This window comes from Rattus rattus, chromosome 1 (assembly GCF_011064425.1).
Source record: "Rattus rattus isolate New Zealand chromosome 1, Rrattus_CSIRO_v1, whole genome shotgun sequence".
NCBI classification, from domain to species: Eukaryota; Metazoa; Chordata; class Mammalia; order Rodentia; family Muridae; genus Rattus; species Rattus rattus.
The window spans coordinates 33,251,460-33,272,861 of NC_046154.1; the positions used below are offsets into that span (position 1 = coordinate 33,251,460).

At 45.0% G+C, this 21,402-nt stretch overlaps 1 protein-coding gene across 1 annotated transcript in view; it reads right to left on the minus strand.

Moving 5' to 3' along the window:
* The window catches only part of Gnl2 (G protein nucleolar 2), a 25,559-nt gene extending 5,868 nt beyond the window's left edge, over positions 1–19,691 (minus strand). The window contains exons 1-12 of the mRNA XM_032898284.1: positions 19,508–19,691; positions 15,449–15,533; positions 14,442–14,536; positions 12,503–12,642; positions 8,931–9,115; positions 6,800–6,866; positions 5,719–5,877; positions 5,105–5,218; positions 3,013–3,141; positions 1,727–1,831; positions 825–983; positions 540–653 (exon numbers count right to left, since the gene is read on the minus strand). Of these exons, the coding sequence (XP_032754175.1) occupies positions 540–653; positions 825–983; positions 1,727–1,831; positions 3,013–3,141; positions 5,105–5,218; positions 5,719–5,877; positions 6,800–6,866; positions 8,931–9,115; positions 12,503–12,642; positions 14,442–14,536; positions 15,449–15,533; positions 19,508–19,571 (1,416 nt within the window). The 5' untranslated portion in view covers positions 19,572–19,691. The remainder of the gene's footprint in view (positions 1–539; positions 654–824; positions 984–1,726; positions 1,832–3,012; positions 3,142–5,104; positions 5,219–5,718; positions 5,878–6,799; positions 6,867–8,930; positions 9,116–12,502; positions 12,643–14,441; positions 14,537–15,448; positions 15,534–19,507) is intronic.
* Positions 19,692–21,402: the final 1,711 nt, after the last annotated feature.

The window sequence follows — 21,402 nt, forward strand, 5'->3', positions numbered from 1 at the left end:
AATTCTGAAAAGGACCCTCGAAACAGGAAAGTCAAGTATTTTGAGTCCCAGGCCAAACTACCACCAGGGTAAAAGCCACAGGGGCATCAGGCAGTTCCCTTCTGTGTCCCAGTTCAGTCCCCAAGCCCAACACCTCCTGACCAGACATTATCAACACCACTGCTCCCCAGCCCGTGAGCTCCCAGCTCTCTTTAGAAAAGGGCTCCTAACCACTCCCTTGTTCTTTCTTTCTCTGCGGCTGCGGTTGGCATGAGCAAAGGTTTCTTTATGCATGAACTTTGGCAACACCTATGCTCCCACAGAAGAGAGACATTTAACAAATATTAATGTCTTCTTCTCTTCCCAGCCCAAAGGCTGGCATATGCTCTCTTCTGTCTTATTTCTGCTCACTAGTCACCAATGCTCTTCAGCAAGTCTCTACAATGGAATGACGCACACGTCCTAAATGAGACGATGCTCCATGAAGGTAAACAACATAAGTCACATCATATTAGGGTCACTGGACCCCACTCCAGGACTTGCATTCCCCTTCTTCTTACCTGGGGAGTGGTCGGCATCTCTGCGTTGGGAGGCTTGACAAAGAAAGGGATCCGGCCTCTCTGCCAGTCATTGAGCACCATCTTGCTAACAGTCAGCAAGTCAGGCTCTCCACCCTGAGAGACAGGACAGACTCTCAGTTAAACCCACAGAACAAGAGCTCTTCTGGATGAAGGAGGGCCATCTCAGTTACTCTGTTCCTCACCATCCAGCTGACACAGTTCCTGTCACTCTCACAATGGCAGGTCCGTGAATCCCAGTGACAATCCCTAAAGACACCAGCTCACCTTCAGTAACTTCCCGGTGCGGAGAGCTAGTTTCTCGAGAAAGTCTTCAGCGTTCTCCCAGGACTCAATCTTGTATGTCTTGCTGATATATTCTGGCTTTGCTCGTTCAAGGACAGCACCAATGTGGTCTTGAGGAGCTTTAATTTTTTCAACTTGAACCTAGAGAGTGATAAAAAATGCTGTGTTCAATTCTTTTGCAGACAGGAAAACTCAGTGACTTTTATAAAGTGAAATACATTTCCATATCACAAAGTGAGTGGGGCTTTGCTAGTCTGTGATAGTTTGGCAGGGGGAAGGAACACCCTTGGAAGCTGACCACAGTCATAGAGCCCAGAGATCAACTCTAATCCTGCTTTACCACAGACTGCGTGCGGCCTCCACAGACAGTTTCAACTTGGAATGCTCTGTGTTACTCACTGGCAGGAACTAACGGTTAAGATGCCTGCTACTCCCAGAACCCAGAACACAAAAAGCAATCCAAGAATTTCAGAAGGACAGGGAGGAATGTGCAGAGGACGTATGCTGGAAGCATGGTTATAGTTAAGGGGAACCATTTAAGTTTTCAGTCATATTCAGAAACTAGTGAGGAAATGACTGGGCTCCAAGATGACTCAATCCATAAACCCATGAAGATGAATTATCACTAAGCATAAACAAGCCCTGTTTCCCTTCGGATCCCATGTGGTTACTGCATACTGCTGTGGGATGACACTGACCAGATATGCCCACAGCCCCTCAACCTCCTGAGGTAGGCTGAGTGGAAAGGAAGCTGCTCTGTGCGGCATCATGTTTCCGCGTCTGGTCAGGCAGGCTAACCCCAGACTGCCTTCCGAACAAGGAGTGGCAAAGGCACTCAGGGATCCCCACAAATGAAAACGGAACTGTTAGGGACAAATACCCACCACTCCTTTGAGAACAATGTCGGTCTCTGAGTCCTCAGATGGGTAAACCACACCAGGGCAGTCAATCAGGAATATACGGCGCATCAAGGTAATATATTGCCAGACCTGCAGACAGGAAATTCTAAGTTTGCCAAAGTCAAATACTGGGAGCTTAACTTCACTAATCTGTGACATTGCCATATTATACTAGAAAGGAAGGGAGGGAGGGAGGGCCAGAGCAAAGCAACCTGCTGAATAATCAGGCCAGAGTCTATCCTTTACTTAGCCAAGCGTGACAACTTCCACCAAGCACAAGCTAGACATCCATCACTAAGAGTCTAAGAGGCAGGATTTCCAGTTGGTATTGTGCAAAACTGTCACAGTGAACCTCTCCAAGTCTTTTTTTTTTTTTTTTTTTTTTTTTTTTTTTTCGGAGATGGGGACTGAACCCAGAGCTTTGCGATTGCTAGGAAAGTGCTCTACCACTGAGCTAAATCCCCAACCCCCTCTCCAAGTCTTAAAAGCATTCAGAAACTCAAAGCTGCTAGCTTCTTTGCTACTAGGCAGAACCATGCTGTTCCCAAAACTCTCTTTGTTACAGCTGCTGACTTCTAAATACCAGAATCTATCTAAAGACCAAGTTTTCTTTCCTTCTTAACCCGGACACCCAAATATTCTTGGGTCGGTGTTATTAAAGCAAAAGGCTGGAGTTAGGGGATGCAGGAGTGGCTCTTTGGTTTAGAGCACTTGCTGCTCTTGTAGAGGACCCAGGTTCAGTTCCCAGCATCCACACGCCAGCTTACAATGGTCACTATCTCTAGTTCTAGGGGATCTGGTGTCTGTTTCTAATCTCTGTTGGCAACATACATGTACACAGTGAATATAAATGCAGGCCAAACATTTATACACATAAAATAAAAATAAATAATCTTTTTTAAGAGGAGTATAGGGGCAATTTACAAAGGAATTAAATATAGGCCATTAGCCAAATCATACCACAGCCAACTACTAGCATACAAGGCACACTCAATCTTGAGAAGCAGACAGGGACTGGGTACCATGTTCACTGTAGAACACTTGCCTAGCTTGTGTGTGAGGTGTCCTGGGCTTGATCCCCAGTATTGCTAAAGAAAGGAAGGGGACAGGAGGAAGGGAAGAAAAGGGAGATCTCCATATCTTTTTTTTCTTTTCTTTTTTTTGGAGCTGGGGACCGAACCTAGGGCCACTGAGCTAAATCCCCAAACCCTCCATATCTTAAACAGTCAAGTCTTCATAGAAACAGAATGTAGAGTAGAACTCATACATACCTTTGTTTCTCCTGCAATTGGGGCCACGTTGCAAACTTTCTTGGATCGTAATGTATTTATCACAGAGCTCTTGCCTACATTTGGATAGCCAATGAACCCAACACTGATTTGTTTCTTGTCTGTGTGCAACTGTGAAGAAAAAAAAAAAAGAAAGAGGAGAAAAGAATACCTACCGTCTATACTCAGTCATACCTGCTTTAGGCTGACCAGACTGTTACTTGGCTAATGGAAGGACTACTATAGTTCAGAGCACTTAACTCGTCCTGATTCTGAGCCTCAACACAAGCCAGCCTCACACTGCAGGAGATGAACGTCAGGAGCGAGCCATGACCTCAGGCGCCCATGTGAAGCATCTCTGCTGTAGGTTCACAGCACGCAGACCAGGAAGAGGCAGCTTGTCCATCTCCTCATCACAGTGTATCTATCTATCAGCAGCTACTATAGAGACATCTTTAGGGAAGGAGCCTAAGAAATGCCCACTGGAGACGTGTGTCTGACCATGGCTGGAGCAGAGCAAAAAGCAGGTGTTCAAGTCCCACCTAAGTCTAAACACTCAGCAGTGAAACCGTTCCTCTAGACCCTGCAAAACTGGAAGATGGAAGAGTCTCTTCTGGAGACAACGACAAACTCCAAGAAACTGCCTGTGTTCCTAATTTATGCTACCCCCCTTCAGTGAGACCCACCAATGCTGTCTTGCAGTTCCCACACCAAAGAGACACCCATCAGAGTCTATCAGAGTCTATCAGAGGTACTTCTGCTTTCAATTTGATACTAGTTCTCTGTTGCCCAGGGCAGTTTCAAACTCCTAGCTAAAGTGACGTGGCGGGCAGGAATCTTGTCTGTGTGTAGCTGAGACTGGAAGCCCGTGCCACCATGCCTGGCATAGTACTTGAAGGCAGAGCACGGGCTGAGAGCAGCCAGTTCCTACTGGAGAGGACAGGAAACCTGGACTACCTGCTTGCCCAAGTCCTCTAGAAGGTGTCTGTCCAAATGTTAAACATACGACAGAGCAAAGGATGTGAAGCAAAGGAAGTGAGGCATTGAGAAACCCCTGTACCGGAGAGCGGTGTGGCAGCACCTGAGTGCACCCCCTGTGAATGGCACTTTAGTTGGAAGACTAAACACCAAGTGACAGTCAGCCTGACACTGCTATCCACAGTAGAGAGAAGGAGAGTGAGTGAGAGACCTGTGGGGAAGATGGACACCATCAGGAGCCAACAGGAGTCTGAGGCAGGACGGCTGCTGCAAATTCAAGGCCAGCCCCAGCTACAGTGAATATGGAGTCAGTCTGCATTACAGTTCCATCTGTTCTCAAAACACCACAAAATGAAACCCTTTTCCAGAAAACAATGAGTTCAAGAGGGAAAGAGAGGGAGCCTGCATGAGAGCCATTTCTAACCGAGTTCATGGCTTAGTAGTGACAAGTGCTTATTAGCATGTTTAAGGCTCTGGGTTCAATGCCTGACATTTAAAAAAAAGAGAGAAAAAAAGAGAAATAAAAAGAAAAAAAAACACTCAACAAAAATCTAACCCTAAAATTTTAAAGCAGGAAACACTGAATAAGTATGTAAAAAAAGGGGGAAAGGTTGGGGGAATCAAGAAATAAATCATAAGTGCGTGCCAACAGCATGCAGTATTGAAACAGCAGAAGTGAGGGCCAAGAGTCAAAAGCCCTGCTTCTGGGAATGAGGAAGGTGGGCCGGAGTCCTGCCTTTTGTTAGAGCCAGGCAGAAGAGAAGGATCTGGCTCAGAGTGTCCCTGAAGTGATGGGTTGGCCAGCTATCCTTTGGCAAAGGCTGAACCACCAGGGGCTAGTGACACAGCAGAAAGGGCAAACGTGCAATGAGAAAACACTTCGGCGCCTTCACCATGCAGAGCACTGCGGGTTTTTATACCTCTAGAAAACAGTGAGAAGTGAACAAAACAGTTGTTGTTTTGAGACAGATTTCATTATGTAGCCCATACTGGCTTAAACTTCTTGTCCTCCTGCTTCAACCTCCAAGGTACTGACCTGATGTTAGCAACTTCAGACACACAAGCCAGCCCTCCTATAAACTCAGCTACACCACCCTAGCAGAAGCAGCCTCCCTACCTTCCCAAACTGCCGCAGAAGCTGAATGAATGCTCCTTTCCCAAAGGGATTAGTGAGACTCGCATGGAAAGCCAGTGTTGGGTAGTCCTTGGAGAGCACAGCAACCCATCGTTTCTAAAGGGGAGAAGAAAACATGCTGGTAAATTATCGCTGGTTTGTTTACAATACTCAGAAGAATCCAAGCTGGAATTACCGGATGGCTTCAAGTCCAGTGTTGCCTAGGGGAAACAGCAGCTATAATTCTTTGAGATGCTTTTTCAAGTATGACAGTTAGTGCTTTGTCTTTCCTTTAATAACCGACTACAAAACAATATTCCAAAACTATCATAACTGCTAAATGTAATTAATGCAGCACAATGGGGAAGTGGTCAATGCCTGGCAACTGCCCCCACTAAGCCGACACAAAATCTTGCAGCTGCTTCCAGCCACAAGATGGAAGGTGTCTCTGTCCATGTCAGTGCACATGTCAGCTCTCTCTTCAGTAAGGACATGCCAATGAGGACAGTAAGAACAATCCCCAGAGTGCGACACATCAAAGTCCTGCCGTTCAGAACCGTTGCACCGAGCTTGCCCTACTAGCCTCTAGTAGGTTTTAGGTCATGAGCTGAACTTACTGTTGCCCAAGTGGGAACAAGGTCACACTTATTGAGTACAAAAATGAGGTGCTTCCAGGGCTTTTCCTTCTTCAAGTAAGCTTCGATGTGAGAGGAACGAGTGCCCATTGGGTCTCTAGCGTCAAGAACTTGGACTACAACATCTGATGAGTCTATCACCTGCAAATCAACAGAGGCGGAGTCAGTCGGCTACAGTACATACAAATGAAGGGGGCATTTAAGGGGCCCCAAGGAATTAAACTATGTCTGGAAGGAACTGCAAACAGTCTACTAAGGGGAGTGAGCAGCATCTAGTCTCAATGCCTGTTCCTCAGAATTCAAAAGTCGTGCATTTCAAGAGTATTCAAAACTTGTCAAATTTCAAATAGGAAAGCTTGCTTAGATCAAACCCATCTGATTCACAAGTACCAGGTATAACGTATGGGTTTGTATATTTTACAGAAAATTACATTTGTCTAGTTTACCTCTGTGGTCCTAGTTCCCTATTATGACTAATTTACAGGGCGTGCTTAGAGCTTTTAATGTTATTCCCCGGCAGACAGTCGGTTCAAAAGCACTAGGTCAGCACTAGGTCAGGAGTGTGCACAAAGTCTTTCTTCCCTTTCCCACAGAGTTAGGCAAGCTGGCTAAGGTATTAACCTTTCCCAGACCTGTGCTCTCATTTACAGAATGAGACAGTGAGGCTAAGTAACTGACAACTCCCCACACACACACCTTTTGGGTTTTTGAGACAGGGTTTCTCTGTGTTATAGCCCTGACTTCTGGCACTTACAGAGATTGGAGTGTCTCTACCTCCCGAGTGCTGGAATTAAAGGCGTGCACCACCATGCCTGGCAATAACTTACAACTTCTTATGCAGCACAACCGCATGGAGCACCATCCTAAGAGACAGTGTACAGAAGACTGACAGGCAATATAACAAGTGTCTCCCTCTCAAGCACAGCAGTAGCATGCACAAGACTACATCACAGTTCCTTCATGGAGGAAAGGAAGATGAGGAAAGCAGTAAGGCAGACTTCATCCAAGAGCTTCCGTCGGTTAGTCACTGTGCCTGCTCCTCAGGGAACGCTGTGAGTCTTACCTTGTAGAGTTCTCCCCATATTCTTTTCGACTGCCCCTTTTTATATATCTCTTCTTGAGCTTCATTTCTAAGTAAAAAAAGGAGCAGAAATGAGCAACTGAAGCACCATGAAGATTAAAGGCAAACAGTGGTAGTTGCCTGTAACCCCAGCTAAGAGCTGGTAGACAGAGCTCTGTGAGTTGGACAGCCTGGTCTACACAGTTAAGTTCTAGGCCAACAAGGACTATATAATAAGACTTTGTCTCAAAAATTACAACACAAAGAGCCCCAAACATATCAAAGGGAAGGATATCAATATGAATTTGCTAAGTGACTGCATCAAAGCTCAACAGCAGATCATCCTGATTCAGTACACATATACAATGGAGTGGCTTAAAAAGGAAGGGCACTGCTGGGTGTGGTGGTGCATGCCTTTAATCCCTGCTCTATGGAAGCAGAGACAGGCAGAGCCTGTGAGTTTCAGGCCAACAAGGGTTACACAGTGAGACCCTGTATCAAAACCAAAAGGGGTTGGGGAATAGGGAGCTGGAGTCATGGCTCAACAGTTAAGAAGGTTTACTGCTCCTCCAGTAACTCTCAAATGGCTGGCTCACAGCTGTCTGTTTGGTCTCAATGACCTGCTTTTGTCTCTATTGAAATGAGGTGGCAACAGCAATAAGTTACACCACTGTAGTCTCCAGTCCACATGTTTCTGTGAAACAGTCAAACCAGCCTGCACATTGTTCGAGCAATGTGAGGAAACCAGGAGTTCTCTAGCACTGTCCAAGAGAAGCTAAGGCTTTCTGAACGACAGGTGGCGGCAGCTGCCTCTCTAAAGCAGGCAAGCATTATGATTTGATAGCATGACTTCCCTCTCAATAGTCCTTTTTGTTTGTCTGCCTGTTTGTTTTGTTTCTCTGAGTAGTCCTGGCTCACATAGAACTCACTAAGTATCCTGGGCTGGCCTTGCACCCACAGAGATCCGACTGCCTCTGCTTCCCAAGTGCTGGGATTAAGGTGTGTGTACCATCCTCTCCAGCCCAGTCCTCCTGAAACTTACTCTGTGGACCAAGCAGCCTCAACTCAGAGAGCCACCTACTCCTGTGTTCCAGGTGCTAAGATTAACTGTGCCTGGCTTGCCTCTCAGTAATCCTTAGGGATGAGGAACAGCCAGCATCACTGATGACCTCAGGGAGAAACTAGACAGCACAACTATCCAAAAGCAACACTCACTACAATCAAAGAAAGGTATATTTGTAAGTGGCACATGCCTTTAAACCTAGCACTTGGGCAGCAGAGTCAGGAGGATCTCTGTGAGTTTGAGGCTACATAATAACTCTACATATACAGTGAGTTCCAGGTCAGCCAGGGCTACATAGCAAGACCCTATTTCACAAAGGAGGGGTGGGGCAGGGAAACCCCTTTCAGCAATTTGTAATCTTTACTCTATGGATTCCCCACGAAAATGAAGAAAGCTAACCATCTTTTCTCTCCTAAACAAATAGAAAGTAAAAATAAAAACAACTCGGCACACAAAGGATGCATAGATATGAAAACGCCACAATGAAACACATTACTCTGTACTAATTTAAAAAATAAACAAAGGGCTTAGTGAATAAACATGCTTGCTTCAACCTGACAACCTGTGTCAGGTCTCCAGAACCCATGTGGGAGAAGAGATTCAACTCCTCTAACCACCCATCTACCACAAATATGCATGTACAAAATAAAACACAAATTTTAACAAACAAACCCCATGGCCTTTATGCAGGTTCACCACTTTTTACATTATCATTAGAGGGTCAGGAGAAGATCAACTGTAAACTGCCGTGGTCTGGAGAGCCAGGAAGCCCAACTGTCAATTTCTAACATAACTGCCCTCTGAAATTTACACATGACAGTGCATACCACTAACCCAAGGAGGAAAACATTACTCCTTCTTCTTGGGAACGAAGAGGGCTGGTGATGGCCATGTAAAAGTATTTTTGGTCTGGTCTCTACTGTACTGATCCTTGTAGTCTGAGGGGAGAAGAGACTTGTAGTCTGAGGGGAAAAGAGAGCAGCTGTACGTGCCATCACTGTACTCAACAGCAGAGCTCAGAGGAAACATTCTGAAGCCACAGCAGCAAAGATGAGAACCTCAAATTCATACCTTACACCTGTGTCCTCTGTCACCAAATCACGGTCCTTTCCCTGGTCATAGCTCTCAGTAGACATTTCAGCATTTTCTAGAAGGGACTGCATATCACTTGCAAACAAGTTTGGCCGCTTTCTCTGTGACTTTGGGCCAAATGTACTTTCAAAACTTTCAGTATCAAGAATGTGGACCTTTGCGTTCTAAAGACAAAGAAGTGTAGGTAAGACTCAGGAAAGAAAAACACTGAGCCAAAGCAAAAGCTAAAAACCACCCGGGGAAAGATATGAGTTTGCTTTTTCTGAAGCTCAAACCACACTAAAACCCACAAGAGCACAGACGCAGTGCAGTTTAAAATCTGCAATGTGTGTTTCTATTGCACAAGGGCTTCTCCTATTCTGAAGTGCTGTGAGCTTCCCTGCAAGACTGTAAGGTAACACAGACACCAAGTAAGAACAGCCATGTGAGACTCGCCAAACGCTGCTTTCCTTCACCCGTCAGACTCCAGTCACATATAATCAAGTGTTACAGCGATGAAAATTAACTGATCCTTTTTGACCCTTCTTTGGAGCTTTCAAACAAGTGCATAAAATTCGCCAAATTCACAGGTTTTGTCAAGGACAATCAGTCAAAACTTGTGAGTGTTTTTTTCTTTTTTAAACCAACTGTAAATGCCAACTTTTTCTTGGAAATTAATTTCTCTCATGGCTAAAAGGAATTGCTTGTTTTATAAGATGCATTTTAGTTTCAGATAACATTCTCCCTAATTTAGGTAACGTTTTTATTAAATGCACATGGAAACGCTTCAGATGAAAAACATCTAGCAAAAGTCCAAAATAATAGGTTAGATGTGATAAAGGGAACCTGATCCTAACTAGAACTTGATGCGCTGTGGAGGAGTTACAGGCGTGGGAATTCTTGAAGCAGGATAAAAGTCGGAGTTGGAGTTAGGATCTACCTCATTGCAGAATGTTACAGGCTGCAGACTCTCCTTTAAAACAAAACAACACACACCTTTCTCCCTTAGCACAGGGCCCTGGGTAAGCCCAGCTAGGGGGCTCATGAGTGGTGGAGCAGTCACAAGCCTTCCTAGGACCTTTAGGTGGCCTCATTTACTGGGACTCCCTGAGCCCGTGGCTTATATTCTCTTGCTAGCTTCTAACTGAGCGAATGTCCATCCACAAGGAAAACTGTATTTTCTGTGGCAATGGGTTCTGAAATCAATGAGTAAAAATCAACTATGACTGGGCTGGAGAGATGGCTCAGTGGGTAAAGACCCAGCTTAATCCCTGAAAGCCATGTTAAAAAAACTACACAAAAAGATGCAGTGGTGTGAATCTGTATCCCAGGAGATGAAGAGTGGAGACAAATGATACACAACTATATCAATTATACAAATTAAGGGTGAGCATATATTATCCTCAGAAATCTTCTAACTGGGCTGGAGAGAGAACTCAACAATCAAGGACATATATTGCTCTTCCAGGGGACCTGAGTTCAATTTCCAGTACTTAAATCACTGGGATCACAACTGCCTGTAACAGATCCAAACCAGGGGATCTGAAACCTCTAGCCTCCAAGGGCACTCGTACTCACATGCACAAACACATCACTCACACACACACACACACACACACACACACACACACACACAAAATCAAACCTTCAAAAAAACCTTGTAACCTATGCAACACATGGTTTTGAACCGATAAGTTTACTTTCTGTAATACTACACAATTAAAATGCACACACAAAGTTAAACTATTTTTACTCCATTCCTACAGAAATGCATTTAACACACAGAACTGAATGTGTAAAAGAACATATCTGATTTGACTCCCCTGTGCAGAACCATTTCAGAACTAGAGTCCATACCATACCATGCCAGTCACTGGACTAAAATAGAAAGGGTTTTCAAAGCCAATGCAGAAAGCCCACCAATTATTCTGAGTATTTTCCTGCATCAAAACACAAGCTGACTCCCAAACTGAGGGTTCCCTCACCTCACACATCAGATATCTGAGCCAACAACTGGAGCAAGCAACAAAGCAATAAACCCACAACAGAACTCTGTTCTTCCCAGAAATGCACTCAGGGTTGGTTAGAAGATGGCTTTAGGGAGAAGAGACAAAGAGAACAAGGGAAATGAGCAACTTGTCTGTGGCCCATGAATTACACTCATCTGTCTCCCTGAAAGGAAACAGTCACTCACTAATAGGTGCCATTCTTCAAGCCCATCATAAAACAGAACATAATTGACAAAACCTGAGGCAATAGGCAGCTTTGCTTTTGATTTTTGTTCTGCGAGTAAACACTTTTCTTTGAACTGTTTAATCCTTGTATGCATGTCAGTGTTTCCTCCCCTCCTCGGACTGGCACTGAAGCATGTGCACTGGCTGGGTTTCTGGGAATTATTATTCAATGCAAGTTTAAAATGTGCAGCGAACATTAAGCCACTCCTTTGTTCCGTGTGAAGTGCTTCTGCTCTGGCCAGAGTCAGCCCTTACTGTACTACAACTCCAGCAACCAACAATCGCACCAGCACCCTTTCCTGTACCTGGAAAACCTCCAAGTTCAGAGTTCAGGAAACTCTGAAGGACTCCTTCCATCTCAGCCTTCACTCTACACCTCCCAGAGATGACGAACCAGCATCGACAACCCCAGGCACTTCCTAGTCAGCCTGGCCTACTTATTAAGTTCTAGACCAGTGAGAGAACCTGCCTCAGGAAGGGGAAGGGGAAGGGAGGGAGGGGGAGGGAGGGGAAGGGGAAAAGGGAAGGAAAAGGAAGGGAAGGGGGAAAGGGAAAGGGGAAGGGAAAAGGGGAAGGAAAAGGGGAAGGGGGAAGGGAAGGGGGAAGGGGAAAAGGGAAGGGGGAAGGGGGGAAGGGGAAGGGGGGGAAAGGGAAGGGGGAAAAGGGGAAGGGGGAAGGGAAGGGGAAGGAAGGGGGAAGGGGGAAGGGGGAAGGGGAAAAGGGGAAGGAAGGGAAGGGGGGGAAAGGGGAAGGGGAAGGGAAGGGAAGGGGGGAGGGGGAAAAGGGGGGGGAAAAGGGGAAAAGGGGAAGGGGGGAAGGGGAAAAGGGGGAAGGGAAGGGGAAGGGAAGGGGAAGGAAGATGGTACCTGAGGAATGACAGTCAAGGTCTTCCTCTGGCCTCTACTTGTGTGTGAAGACACACACACACACACACACACACACTCACACACACGACAGTAGTTAACAGCTATCACCTCTTTAGCCATGGGCAGGATGTTGCAGGCTTCTGAGACCAAGCCCTTACAGGTGCTTCAGCTGTATGTAGACATGAGAAGAGGCAAGAGTGTTCTCTTTACAGCAAGGAAGCTAAGATTCATGGCAAGTCATAACTAAGAACAGAGAAGGGCTGAGTGAAGATGGAAAGTCCTGTTTGGATCCACACAGCGCTACACTGCACCTCCTGGACCAAACTCAACTCACAGCCAGGGTGACAAAGGAGAGCACCTAAAGCTAACAAAACCTTCGGTGCTGCTTAGGAAACAACCACAAACTAAAGCAGTGTCTGTCTGCCCAGAGCTGGCCAAGAAACTGCAGCACCAACAGGGCGCGCTGTCTTACATGAGGCTGGACTCGATCGTGCAGAAGAGACATCGGTAATTTGCTTTGTTTCATGACAACTTTGTATGGATCCTTCATAACTTTATCCATTTCCTCTTGAAATTTTTGTAATGATGCCTGCTTGATCACACGAGTATTTCCTGTGTCACAGATAGAGAACATGCCATTTAGTACAGAGATTGGTTTTGCCCCTCGCTCACCTTCTGACAGGGGAATGCAAGACACCAGGTCATTCTCAAGTCCCCCAGAGTCTACACATTCATCACTCCTTAGAACTCTCTGCAAACTTAAGGGGGAAACATGTCTCTCCTGCACTCACACACTGTGTATTCACACACCAACTAAGACATAATGGGTTTCAACAGTTTTCAGAACCCAACTTCCTGACTGGATGAAACCAAAAATTAAACATCACTGAATGGAACCAAGATTTGACAAATGTTCCTGCCAGTTCTGGCAAAGAAACCTGGCGCCAATCCCAGCTCATCGGTTCACACAGAGAAGGAACCCCAAACCTCAGAGTTAAGAGGGCTTGAAGGGACTACTAAAGTATCCAAGACACATGCAAGAAGGCAAAAGCACCCAGAGAACGCTAGACCCTTGATGCTTAAGACAGCATTCAAGTCTACAACAGCAGATGCAGACACAAGGGTCAAGGACTCAACACTCTCTACTTGCTGGGCACTCTGCTAAGCCCATCACATGGACTTCTTTTTAAATTTATGATGGGGGCACCACAGCACCTGTGTGGAGCTCAGAGGACAGCCTGCAGGAGTCGTTATCCCCTTTCCGCCTTCTACTCTGTAGGGTCCAGAGATAGAACCTAGGTTGTCAGGCTTGAGAGGAATGATCTCACCACTGAGCCTCCATACTGATCCTCGGTTTTTTGTTTTTTTTTTCCGGAGCTGGGGACTGAACCCAGGGCCTTGAGCGTGCTAGTGATCCTCGGTTTTTTGTTTGTTTGTTTGTTTGTTTGTTTTTGAGACAGAACTCCATGCTGTCCAGGCTGGCTTTAAACTTCTGAGTCTCCTGCCTCCAACTCACAGGTGTTAGGATCACAGGTGTGCCCTCACCACAACCATCTTGAGACACTACCATTTGTATTCAAATTTTAGAAATTAGGAGATTAAGGGACGGAGACTTAATAACTTGCCTCTAGCTACATATACAACTTGATTCCAAATTCAGATACTCTGGACCTGCAGTCCCAGTACCCAGCTCCATGGCAAATAATCCTTCCACAGTCTTCTCTGACACACATACACACCAACATCTATTTCCTTTTCCACTGATGGGGATAAACCCTAGCTAGGGCTTTGACAAACCCAACAAGCACTTCCCCCAAACTCCCCCCATTCTGAAGCTGAACAAAATTTTGATTCTCTTTCTGTTTCAGTTCTTAGGAGGCACCCATCAAAAGGCAATCGTTACGGTGACAGGCAGGGGCCACCTGCATCTAGCACAGAGGTCAGATGCTAGGCAAACAGTGACTATCTAAACATTACAGTGGAAAGCAGTGTTCCAAGAAGCCCCCAAACTCCTGTGACTGGACTATTTCACTCCTGCAAGGACTAATAAAGGACATCTACCTTGCCACCAGGTAAAGGAACCAGAGCTCCTGCAAGGCCACTTCTTGTATAGCCATCTCCCTGGCCAACTGGAAACAAATAGATGAATAGTCCAAAGTCTATAGATGTTTTCATGAGGAAGATCCTAACAGCCTCTGTGATCACCAGGGCTCACTTCCAACTAAGAATGAGCTCTCTTCCAAGGAACAGCGTGAGGCGTCCAGCACTTTCGGAAGCTCCTTGTCCATGCGGGTACTCGGGTCCCTCTTCATAAGCGGTGGCAGTCTCACCGCACCAGAACCCTCCTTTGGGGTTTCCATTCATATGTTTCCATTCAACATATACTTTGTAGAGTTACAGAGGACACTTACCAAACCATTTAATATTCGGCTCCACTCGTGCCACTGTGCCAGGAGCCACAGTTGACTGATACTGCAGTGGCTTAATCACTTTACCACGACTGTTCCTAAATTGAGGAAATAACAGATTTGGTTGACGACAGAAGAAAGGCAGCAAGAGCACAGTCTGGCTCATGGACATGCTTTCCATCAAAAGGACTTTGGGGGGATTTAAAATGATCATGAAATACAGACTTCAGTAAACAAAAAGTCGTTCTACATTTGAAACAGATTGCCCAAAAGCCGTGTAACCTCTTGCAACAGAGCACGTAATGATTTCTGCTAGATGAGTAACAATGCTGATGTTTAAAAATCCATTTACTGTTTGTTTTCTTTAAAAAAAAACACATACTTGAGTTTTTTTGGTAATTATTTAAAGGCTGGTTTAAATGAATTTTAAGTAGAGGATGATTTATCCTGGAACTCAAAATTCTAAAACAAACTGCAAAGTGGGCGACTAGGCAGCTTAGGTTACTGACGACTGTGTTTTACACACAACTCTCAGAAGAAATGAGTCTAATTACCAAACAAATTAAGACCAGCTAGCAAAATGCCACTCTCAGCAAGTCCCTGGAGTGGAGGCTGCCTCAGCAGAACTGAGGCTGGGATGAGCATCCTACTGTCACAGTGCTGTGATCTGGTCTGGCTCTAAAAGCCGAGTTTCCGGGCAGTTTCTGTAAGTAGTCTTCTACACTCTGTATTTGTGGCCGATGGGTATTTAGCTGGGATTTGACACTGCACTGCTGGAGACAGTGTATGAGGATTAGGACCTCCACTTGCTGGGAAGTGAGGAGACTATCACTGCTCCGCCATCTACTACCTGTGACTTGAACTTGAACTGTTTTTCCCCAGCAACACTCCTGTGAGACGGTGTTTGAAAACATCCTATTCCTATCTGGAGAAAGTGGGAGTGGGAACAAAACATTAACAGACCTCAGTTTTAAATCCAGGGCATGAGGGAAAGGGAAAGCAACACTCACCTGCGCTCTTTTTGCCTGTACATATTCAGGCGCCGAATTGTGCCCCGGTCCCTCATGTTTTGGCCTCCAGCTCCCTGTACTCGATCTAAAAATGAACAATAAACCTTTTGATATCCAGTAACGGTTAAATATAGTCATTGTTTAAAATGTGCCAACCAACTGCTTACCCAACTAGCCAAGCTAACCTTACCAAAAAATGTCTACTCTCTCCATATGCTGCTCCAATAAATGACTATGGGCAATGTGCTATGCCAAAGCTGAGCTCCCTCTGACCTTCCAAAGGAAGTACTGATGCTGTACTTGATAACATGACGCAAACATCACCAGCCTTGACTCTGCTCCCCACGACCGGCCTCATCTCAAGCCACACAACAGTCATATGACGAGGTATGCTATGACGTCTATCTACTGAGACACAGTGAGCAGTCATATATGGCTGCTAACTGGCAGACTCAGAACTTTGACACAGCATTTGATACATTCTGTGCTCTCAACTAGAAAGGACACTGACTGAGGTCTCAGTTTAACAAATGAATACACTAGAATAAAAAAACAAACAAAATCAACTACAAATGTATGCAAAACACAAATACATATAAAATTTTTGAATCTTAAAAAATAGTTGAAAAGTTGGCAAAACTGAAAAAAAAAAAAAAAAAAGAGATTGGGCGTGGGAGGAAATACACAGAGCCAATCTTCAAAGAATCATCCTAGAGTTAGCATGCACTCTCCAGATTCTCTGTCTTTTTTATTGTGATGTTTGAGATAGGGTCTCACTATGTAGCCCCAGCTGGTCTTAAACTCATAGAGATTAGCCTACCTCTCGAGTATAGGAATTTAAGTAGTGTACTACCAGACCCTGCTCCATTCCCCTCATATTTCTTTCTCTCCCTCTCCTTCTCTCTCTCTCTCTCCCTCTCCCTCTCCCCCCCCCTTTTTGGTTTTCCAAGACAAGGTTTCTTTGTGTAGCCCTGGCTGTCCTAGAACTCACTCTGTAGACCAGGCTGGCCTCAAACTCAGAGATCCACCTGCCTCTGCCTCTGCCTCTTGAGTGCTGGGGTTAAAGGCATGCGCCACCATGCACAGCTCTGAACCCTTTCTTAAATAAGGACTTCAAGGACCATCCTGAGCAGCAGCACAGAGCCCCACAAGACCTCGTTACAGCACGCCTAGGTACCTTCATGTGCACACCTCATAACTCAAGATTCTGCCATACAGGGATCTTATGCTTCTCATTTAACTTGCCTTGCACCAGAATGAAGAAAGTATCTGTGGTAAGAGACTAGAATATCAAACATTAAGGTTCCCATTCAGCCTTATACAAACTGATTTTTCAGAACTCTGGTGCTTTTATTTCTCTTAAAAAAAAAAAAAAGAATATGTAAGTGAAAAAATGGAGAAAGTTGTGATGACAAGCATTTTGACTGCCACTGTGGGAGGAATTGAGTGTGTTGGGCATTTATTTATTTAAGACTTGTTTCTCACAAGTAACTCTGGCTGTCCTGGAACTCAGAGATCAGCTTGCTCCTGCTTTCTGAGTGCTGAGATTAGAGATACGCACCACTATGCCTAGCTGGTATTTAATTTTTAATCCTCAATCATACTCTACAATGATTACATAAAATCAGTACCTATCTTATGCTACTGTGTCCACAATAACCATGCAGTTAAAGGGGATGAATGCTTGCTTGCCTAGCACGACAAAAGCCTGGGTTTGATCCCTAGTACTGAACAAACTGGCTGTTGTGGCACAGCTATTAATTCCAGCACTAGAAATGAGGATTAGAAGCTAGAAGGGCAGCAGGGTGTCCTGGAGAGATGGCTCAGTGGTTAGGAGCACTGACTGTTCTACCAGAGGTCCTGAGTTCAATTCCAGGAACCACATGGTGGCTCACAGCCATCTGTAATGGGAATCTGATGTCCTCTTTGGTGTGTTTGAAGACAGCTACATAGAGTGTGTGTGTGTGTGTGTGTGTGTGTGTAAAATAAATAAATAAATCTTTTTTTTAAAAAGTTAGAAGACATCCTTGGCCAAAAAGGACTAGGCTAGAGAGATGGTTCAGCAGTTAAGAGAACTTGCTATTTTTGCAGAGGAACTGGGTGGCTCACAACCATCTATAGGGGTGAACAGAGTATAGGCAAAACTCAGATATAAAGTAAATAAATATTTTTTTTTGTAAATAAATATTTTTAAAAAGGAAATATTTTTAGTCTTTTTTGTTTGGTTTTTCGAGACAGGGTTTCTCTGTGTGGCCCTGGCTGTCCTGGAACTCCCTCTGTAGACCAGGCTGGCCTCCAACTCCCTGAGTTCCTCCTGCCTCTGCCTCCCGCACGCTAGGATTAAAGGTGTGAGCCACCACCTGTCTATTTGTGGCCTCAACTTTCAAGAAATGATGGCTTCTGAAAGTTAGGTTAAATTCCACACAAATCATGGCTTATAGGACTGATACCCACAGCTTCTGAGGTTAGAAGCAACGTTTCTAGAAACCCTCTTTGTGAATCATAATTCTCTTGTCCTAAATTTTTAATAATTCTATTTATTTATATTTTACGTACAAGTATAATATATACATATGTATATAACAATATGTATAAATATACCCATATCCTGCCCACATGTCTGTGCACCAAATGCACAGACTGTCAGTGGAGGCCAGAAGGGGGTGGCAGATCTCTTGGAACTGGAGTTACAGATGGTTGTCAGTATCATGGGTGCTGGGAATCACGCCAGGTCCTCTGCAGGAGCAGCCAGCACTCTTAACCCCTGAGCCATCTCTCCAGCCCTTCCCACTCTAAATTTTAAGAGCGAAGCCAAAATAAAACTAAATCACTCGAACTCTCTATTGAGAAGTCCACCCCAACACATCTGGCTATGTATCCTTTTCCTGAATCTCTCTTTCTACTAATCCTCAAGGCTTCCATCTACATTTTTAAGCTGCTGATAAACTCCTGCTTAGAAACAACATCAAAATAATCACCAACCAATTCTAAGTATATTTTCTAAATGCATGGTATTATAGACTAAATACTGTTATGAAGGACAGCAAAGTAACGCAGTCACTTTCCTGTATATTCTCATTTAGTACTGCTACATAAACTGTGTGCTTGAGGGCTTCTCTTTTTTTTTAAATTATACGTATATATGTGGGTAGATGCCTTGAAGGCCAGAGGTATCTGATACCTCATGGAGTTGGAGTTCCAGGTTGAGAGCTGATTGGACTGGGTGCTGGGAATTGAACTCTGGTCCTCCTGTAACAACAGTACCAAGTGAGTTCTTATTCTGGTGTTTTCTCCAGCCTGAGTGTTTTCATCATTTAAAAAAAAATCTAATTAAAAACCTAATTATGCAAATTACAAGGGAATACTGAAGTTTGCTATCCTTGCAGTTTTATGGAGACAAAAGTATACCTAATTTTCCCCCTCCAGTTTGTAGACCAGTTCGAGGCTGACCTCGAACTCACAGAGATGTTCTGCCTTCCCCATATTGGAAACTACAGGCATGTGTCACCAAGCCCATCTGTGCCTGAACCATATTTAAACACAGTTTTAGTAGCTAAATCAAAGTGGGAGGGACTCCTCGAAAGCCTGTTTGTTCACGCTGTAGATGGGAATTTATCATTATCTCAAAAAACACCTTTTTTGAGATTATATTTACCTGAAATGTTGCCTATGCATCGTCTGATTCCAAGGGTCAATGCTAAGGTAAGGTGGCACGAATGTTATGGTTAAGGGTAAAAGGCCCCTTGGGTCAATATACTCCACTTTGTGTTTTCGGAGTCTATGACCTGTAGTCCAGGTAGCCTCTAACTCACGATCCTCCTGCCTCAGTTTTCTAAGCGCTGGGATGACAGGAGTGTGCCAGGACTCCAGGATCCTAGTCCACTTTTAACTTGCCTTTCTCTACACTTCTGCCTGAGAGGCCTCAGGGCTGCTAGACGCTGACGTGACTCATCCCTCAACTTTAGAGCAGGTGCCTAAACCCTGGGCCCTCCGTACAGGCTGGGCCCGGCCTTCCTCCCCGAATGCTCCCGCGGCCTGGTCCCGCTCAGTTCCCCGTACCTGGGTTGGTGCTGGCCGCCGAGCGATTGATGGTGCTCCGTCCTTTATACTTGGGCTTCACCATCTTGCCGACAGTACCGACACCGCTCTGCTACTCGCGAAGTAAACTACTTGAGAACTTCCCAGCTAGGAAAACCACCTATGTGAAGCACGTTGGACGCCGAACACGCGCCACGTCACTTCCGCTCGCGTGACGCGACTTCCTGAGAGCGAGCGGCGCTTGCCATGGGTTGGCCGGGCTCCGCCTCTGCCCTGCTCCCGCCTCCTCCTAGTCTAGCAACCGCCAAGCGTCCCTTCCATAGCAACTTCCAGGGCATCTAGCAGCCCTGGGTTCTTAGTGAGAGAAAGAGAGAAAGAGAGTAGCCTTTCCTCAGGCCAACGCATGAATTGATAGGAATTTGCTCTCTGAACCTTTCTAAAAGTGTCCCAGCAATAGCAGGCAAATATCAGAACAGGTCACATACCCTTCCTTTAAATTTTAGGCTGGAGTAGAGCAGTTTCTAGTAAGCAACAGACTTTGGGTTCAAGACTCAGTCAAAGAAAGAAAAAGAGAGAGAGAGAGAGGAAGAAGGAGGAGGAGGAGGAGGAGGAGAGAGGAGAGGAGAGGGAGGGAGGGAGAGAGAGAGAGAGAAAAGAAAAAGGAAGGAAGGAGATGTTTCAGTGGTTAAGAACACTGACTGCTCTGCTCTTCTAGAGGTCCTGAGTTCAATTCCCAGCAACCACATGGTGGCCCACAACCATCTATAGTGGGATCTGATGCCCTCTTCTGGTGTGTCTGAATACAGCTACAGTGTACTCATATACATTAAATGAATCTTTAGAAAAAAAAAGATTTCTAATTCTCTAATGGCTTATCACAAAGAAAGACAGATTCAAACTCCTTCCCATTCTTATAAAACGTGTGATCTGGCTCCGTTTTCTCTGACCTCATTTCCTCTGACCTCCTTCTGACATTTATACTGAATGTTGTTCTGTCTGAATCAGTGTTTCCCTGATCGGCATAGCTGGTTCTTTCTGGTCCATTCCTGCTCAAATATCATCTATCCACAGGATTGCAGACACCAGCAAATACATCAGCACGGTGGCGCACATCTATAATACCCACGCTCAAAGACAGAGGAAGGAAGATTGCCAAGTTCCAGGCCTGTCCACATAATATAGCAAGACCTTGTCTCAAAAGAAGGAGGAGGAAGAGAAATAGGAAGAGAAGGAGAAAGAGGAGGACAGGTAGAGGAGGAGAGGAAGGAGAAAGTAGAAGAAGAGAGGAAGGATGAGGTAGAAGAGGAGAGGAAGGAGGAAGAGAAGATCAAGAAAAAAATACAGGGAGTTGGGGATTTAGTTCAGTGGTAGAGTGCTTGCCTAGCAAGCGCAAGGCCCTGGGTTCGGACCTCAGCTCCGAAAAAAAAAAAGAAAGAAAGAAAGAAAGAAAATACAGGACACAGTGAAATTTGAATTTCAGATTAAAAATAAATAAACACACTTGCTAGCTTATATTCCATTCATGGTTTAGGATAACTTAAAGAATCTAAGAAAACATGATATACTTGAGAGGCTAGGAGGATTGCCACAAGTTCAAATCCAGCTTGAACTACATAGAGAGACCCTACATCGAAAAATTCTCTTTTCACAGTTCACTTGTTTTCAAATTGAACTACATACTCTTATTTTATCTGGCAGTTTATCCTTTTGGCGAAAGTATTTATGAGTTATTGATTTAAGTCAGCCATTTTCTTCCCAGTATTCCATTCTGCCTCACGGCAGATGCCACTAGCTGAAATGGTCCTATTCACAGGGGCATTGGCTGCTTTCCCATAAGCTTCAGGGAAGTGGAAACCAGGTACATTACTCACCTCTGTGTCCTCAGAACTTAACAAAGCTGAGTGTGCTGGCATGAG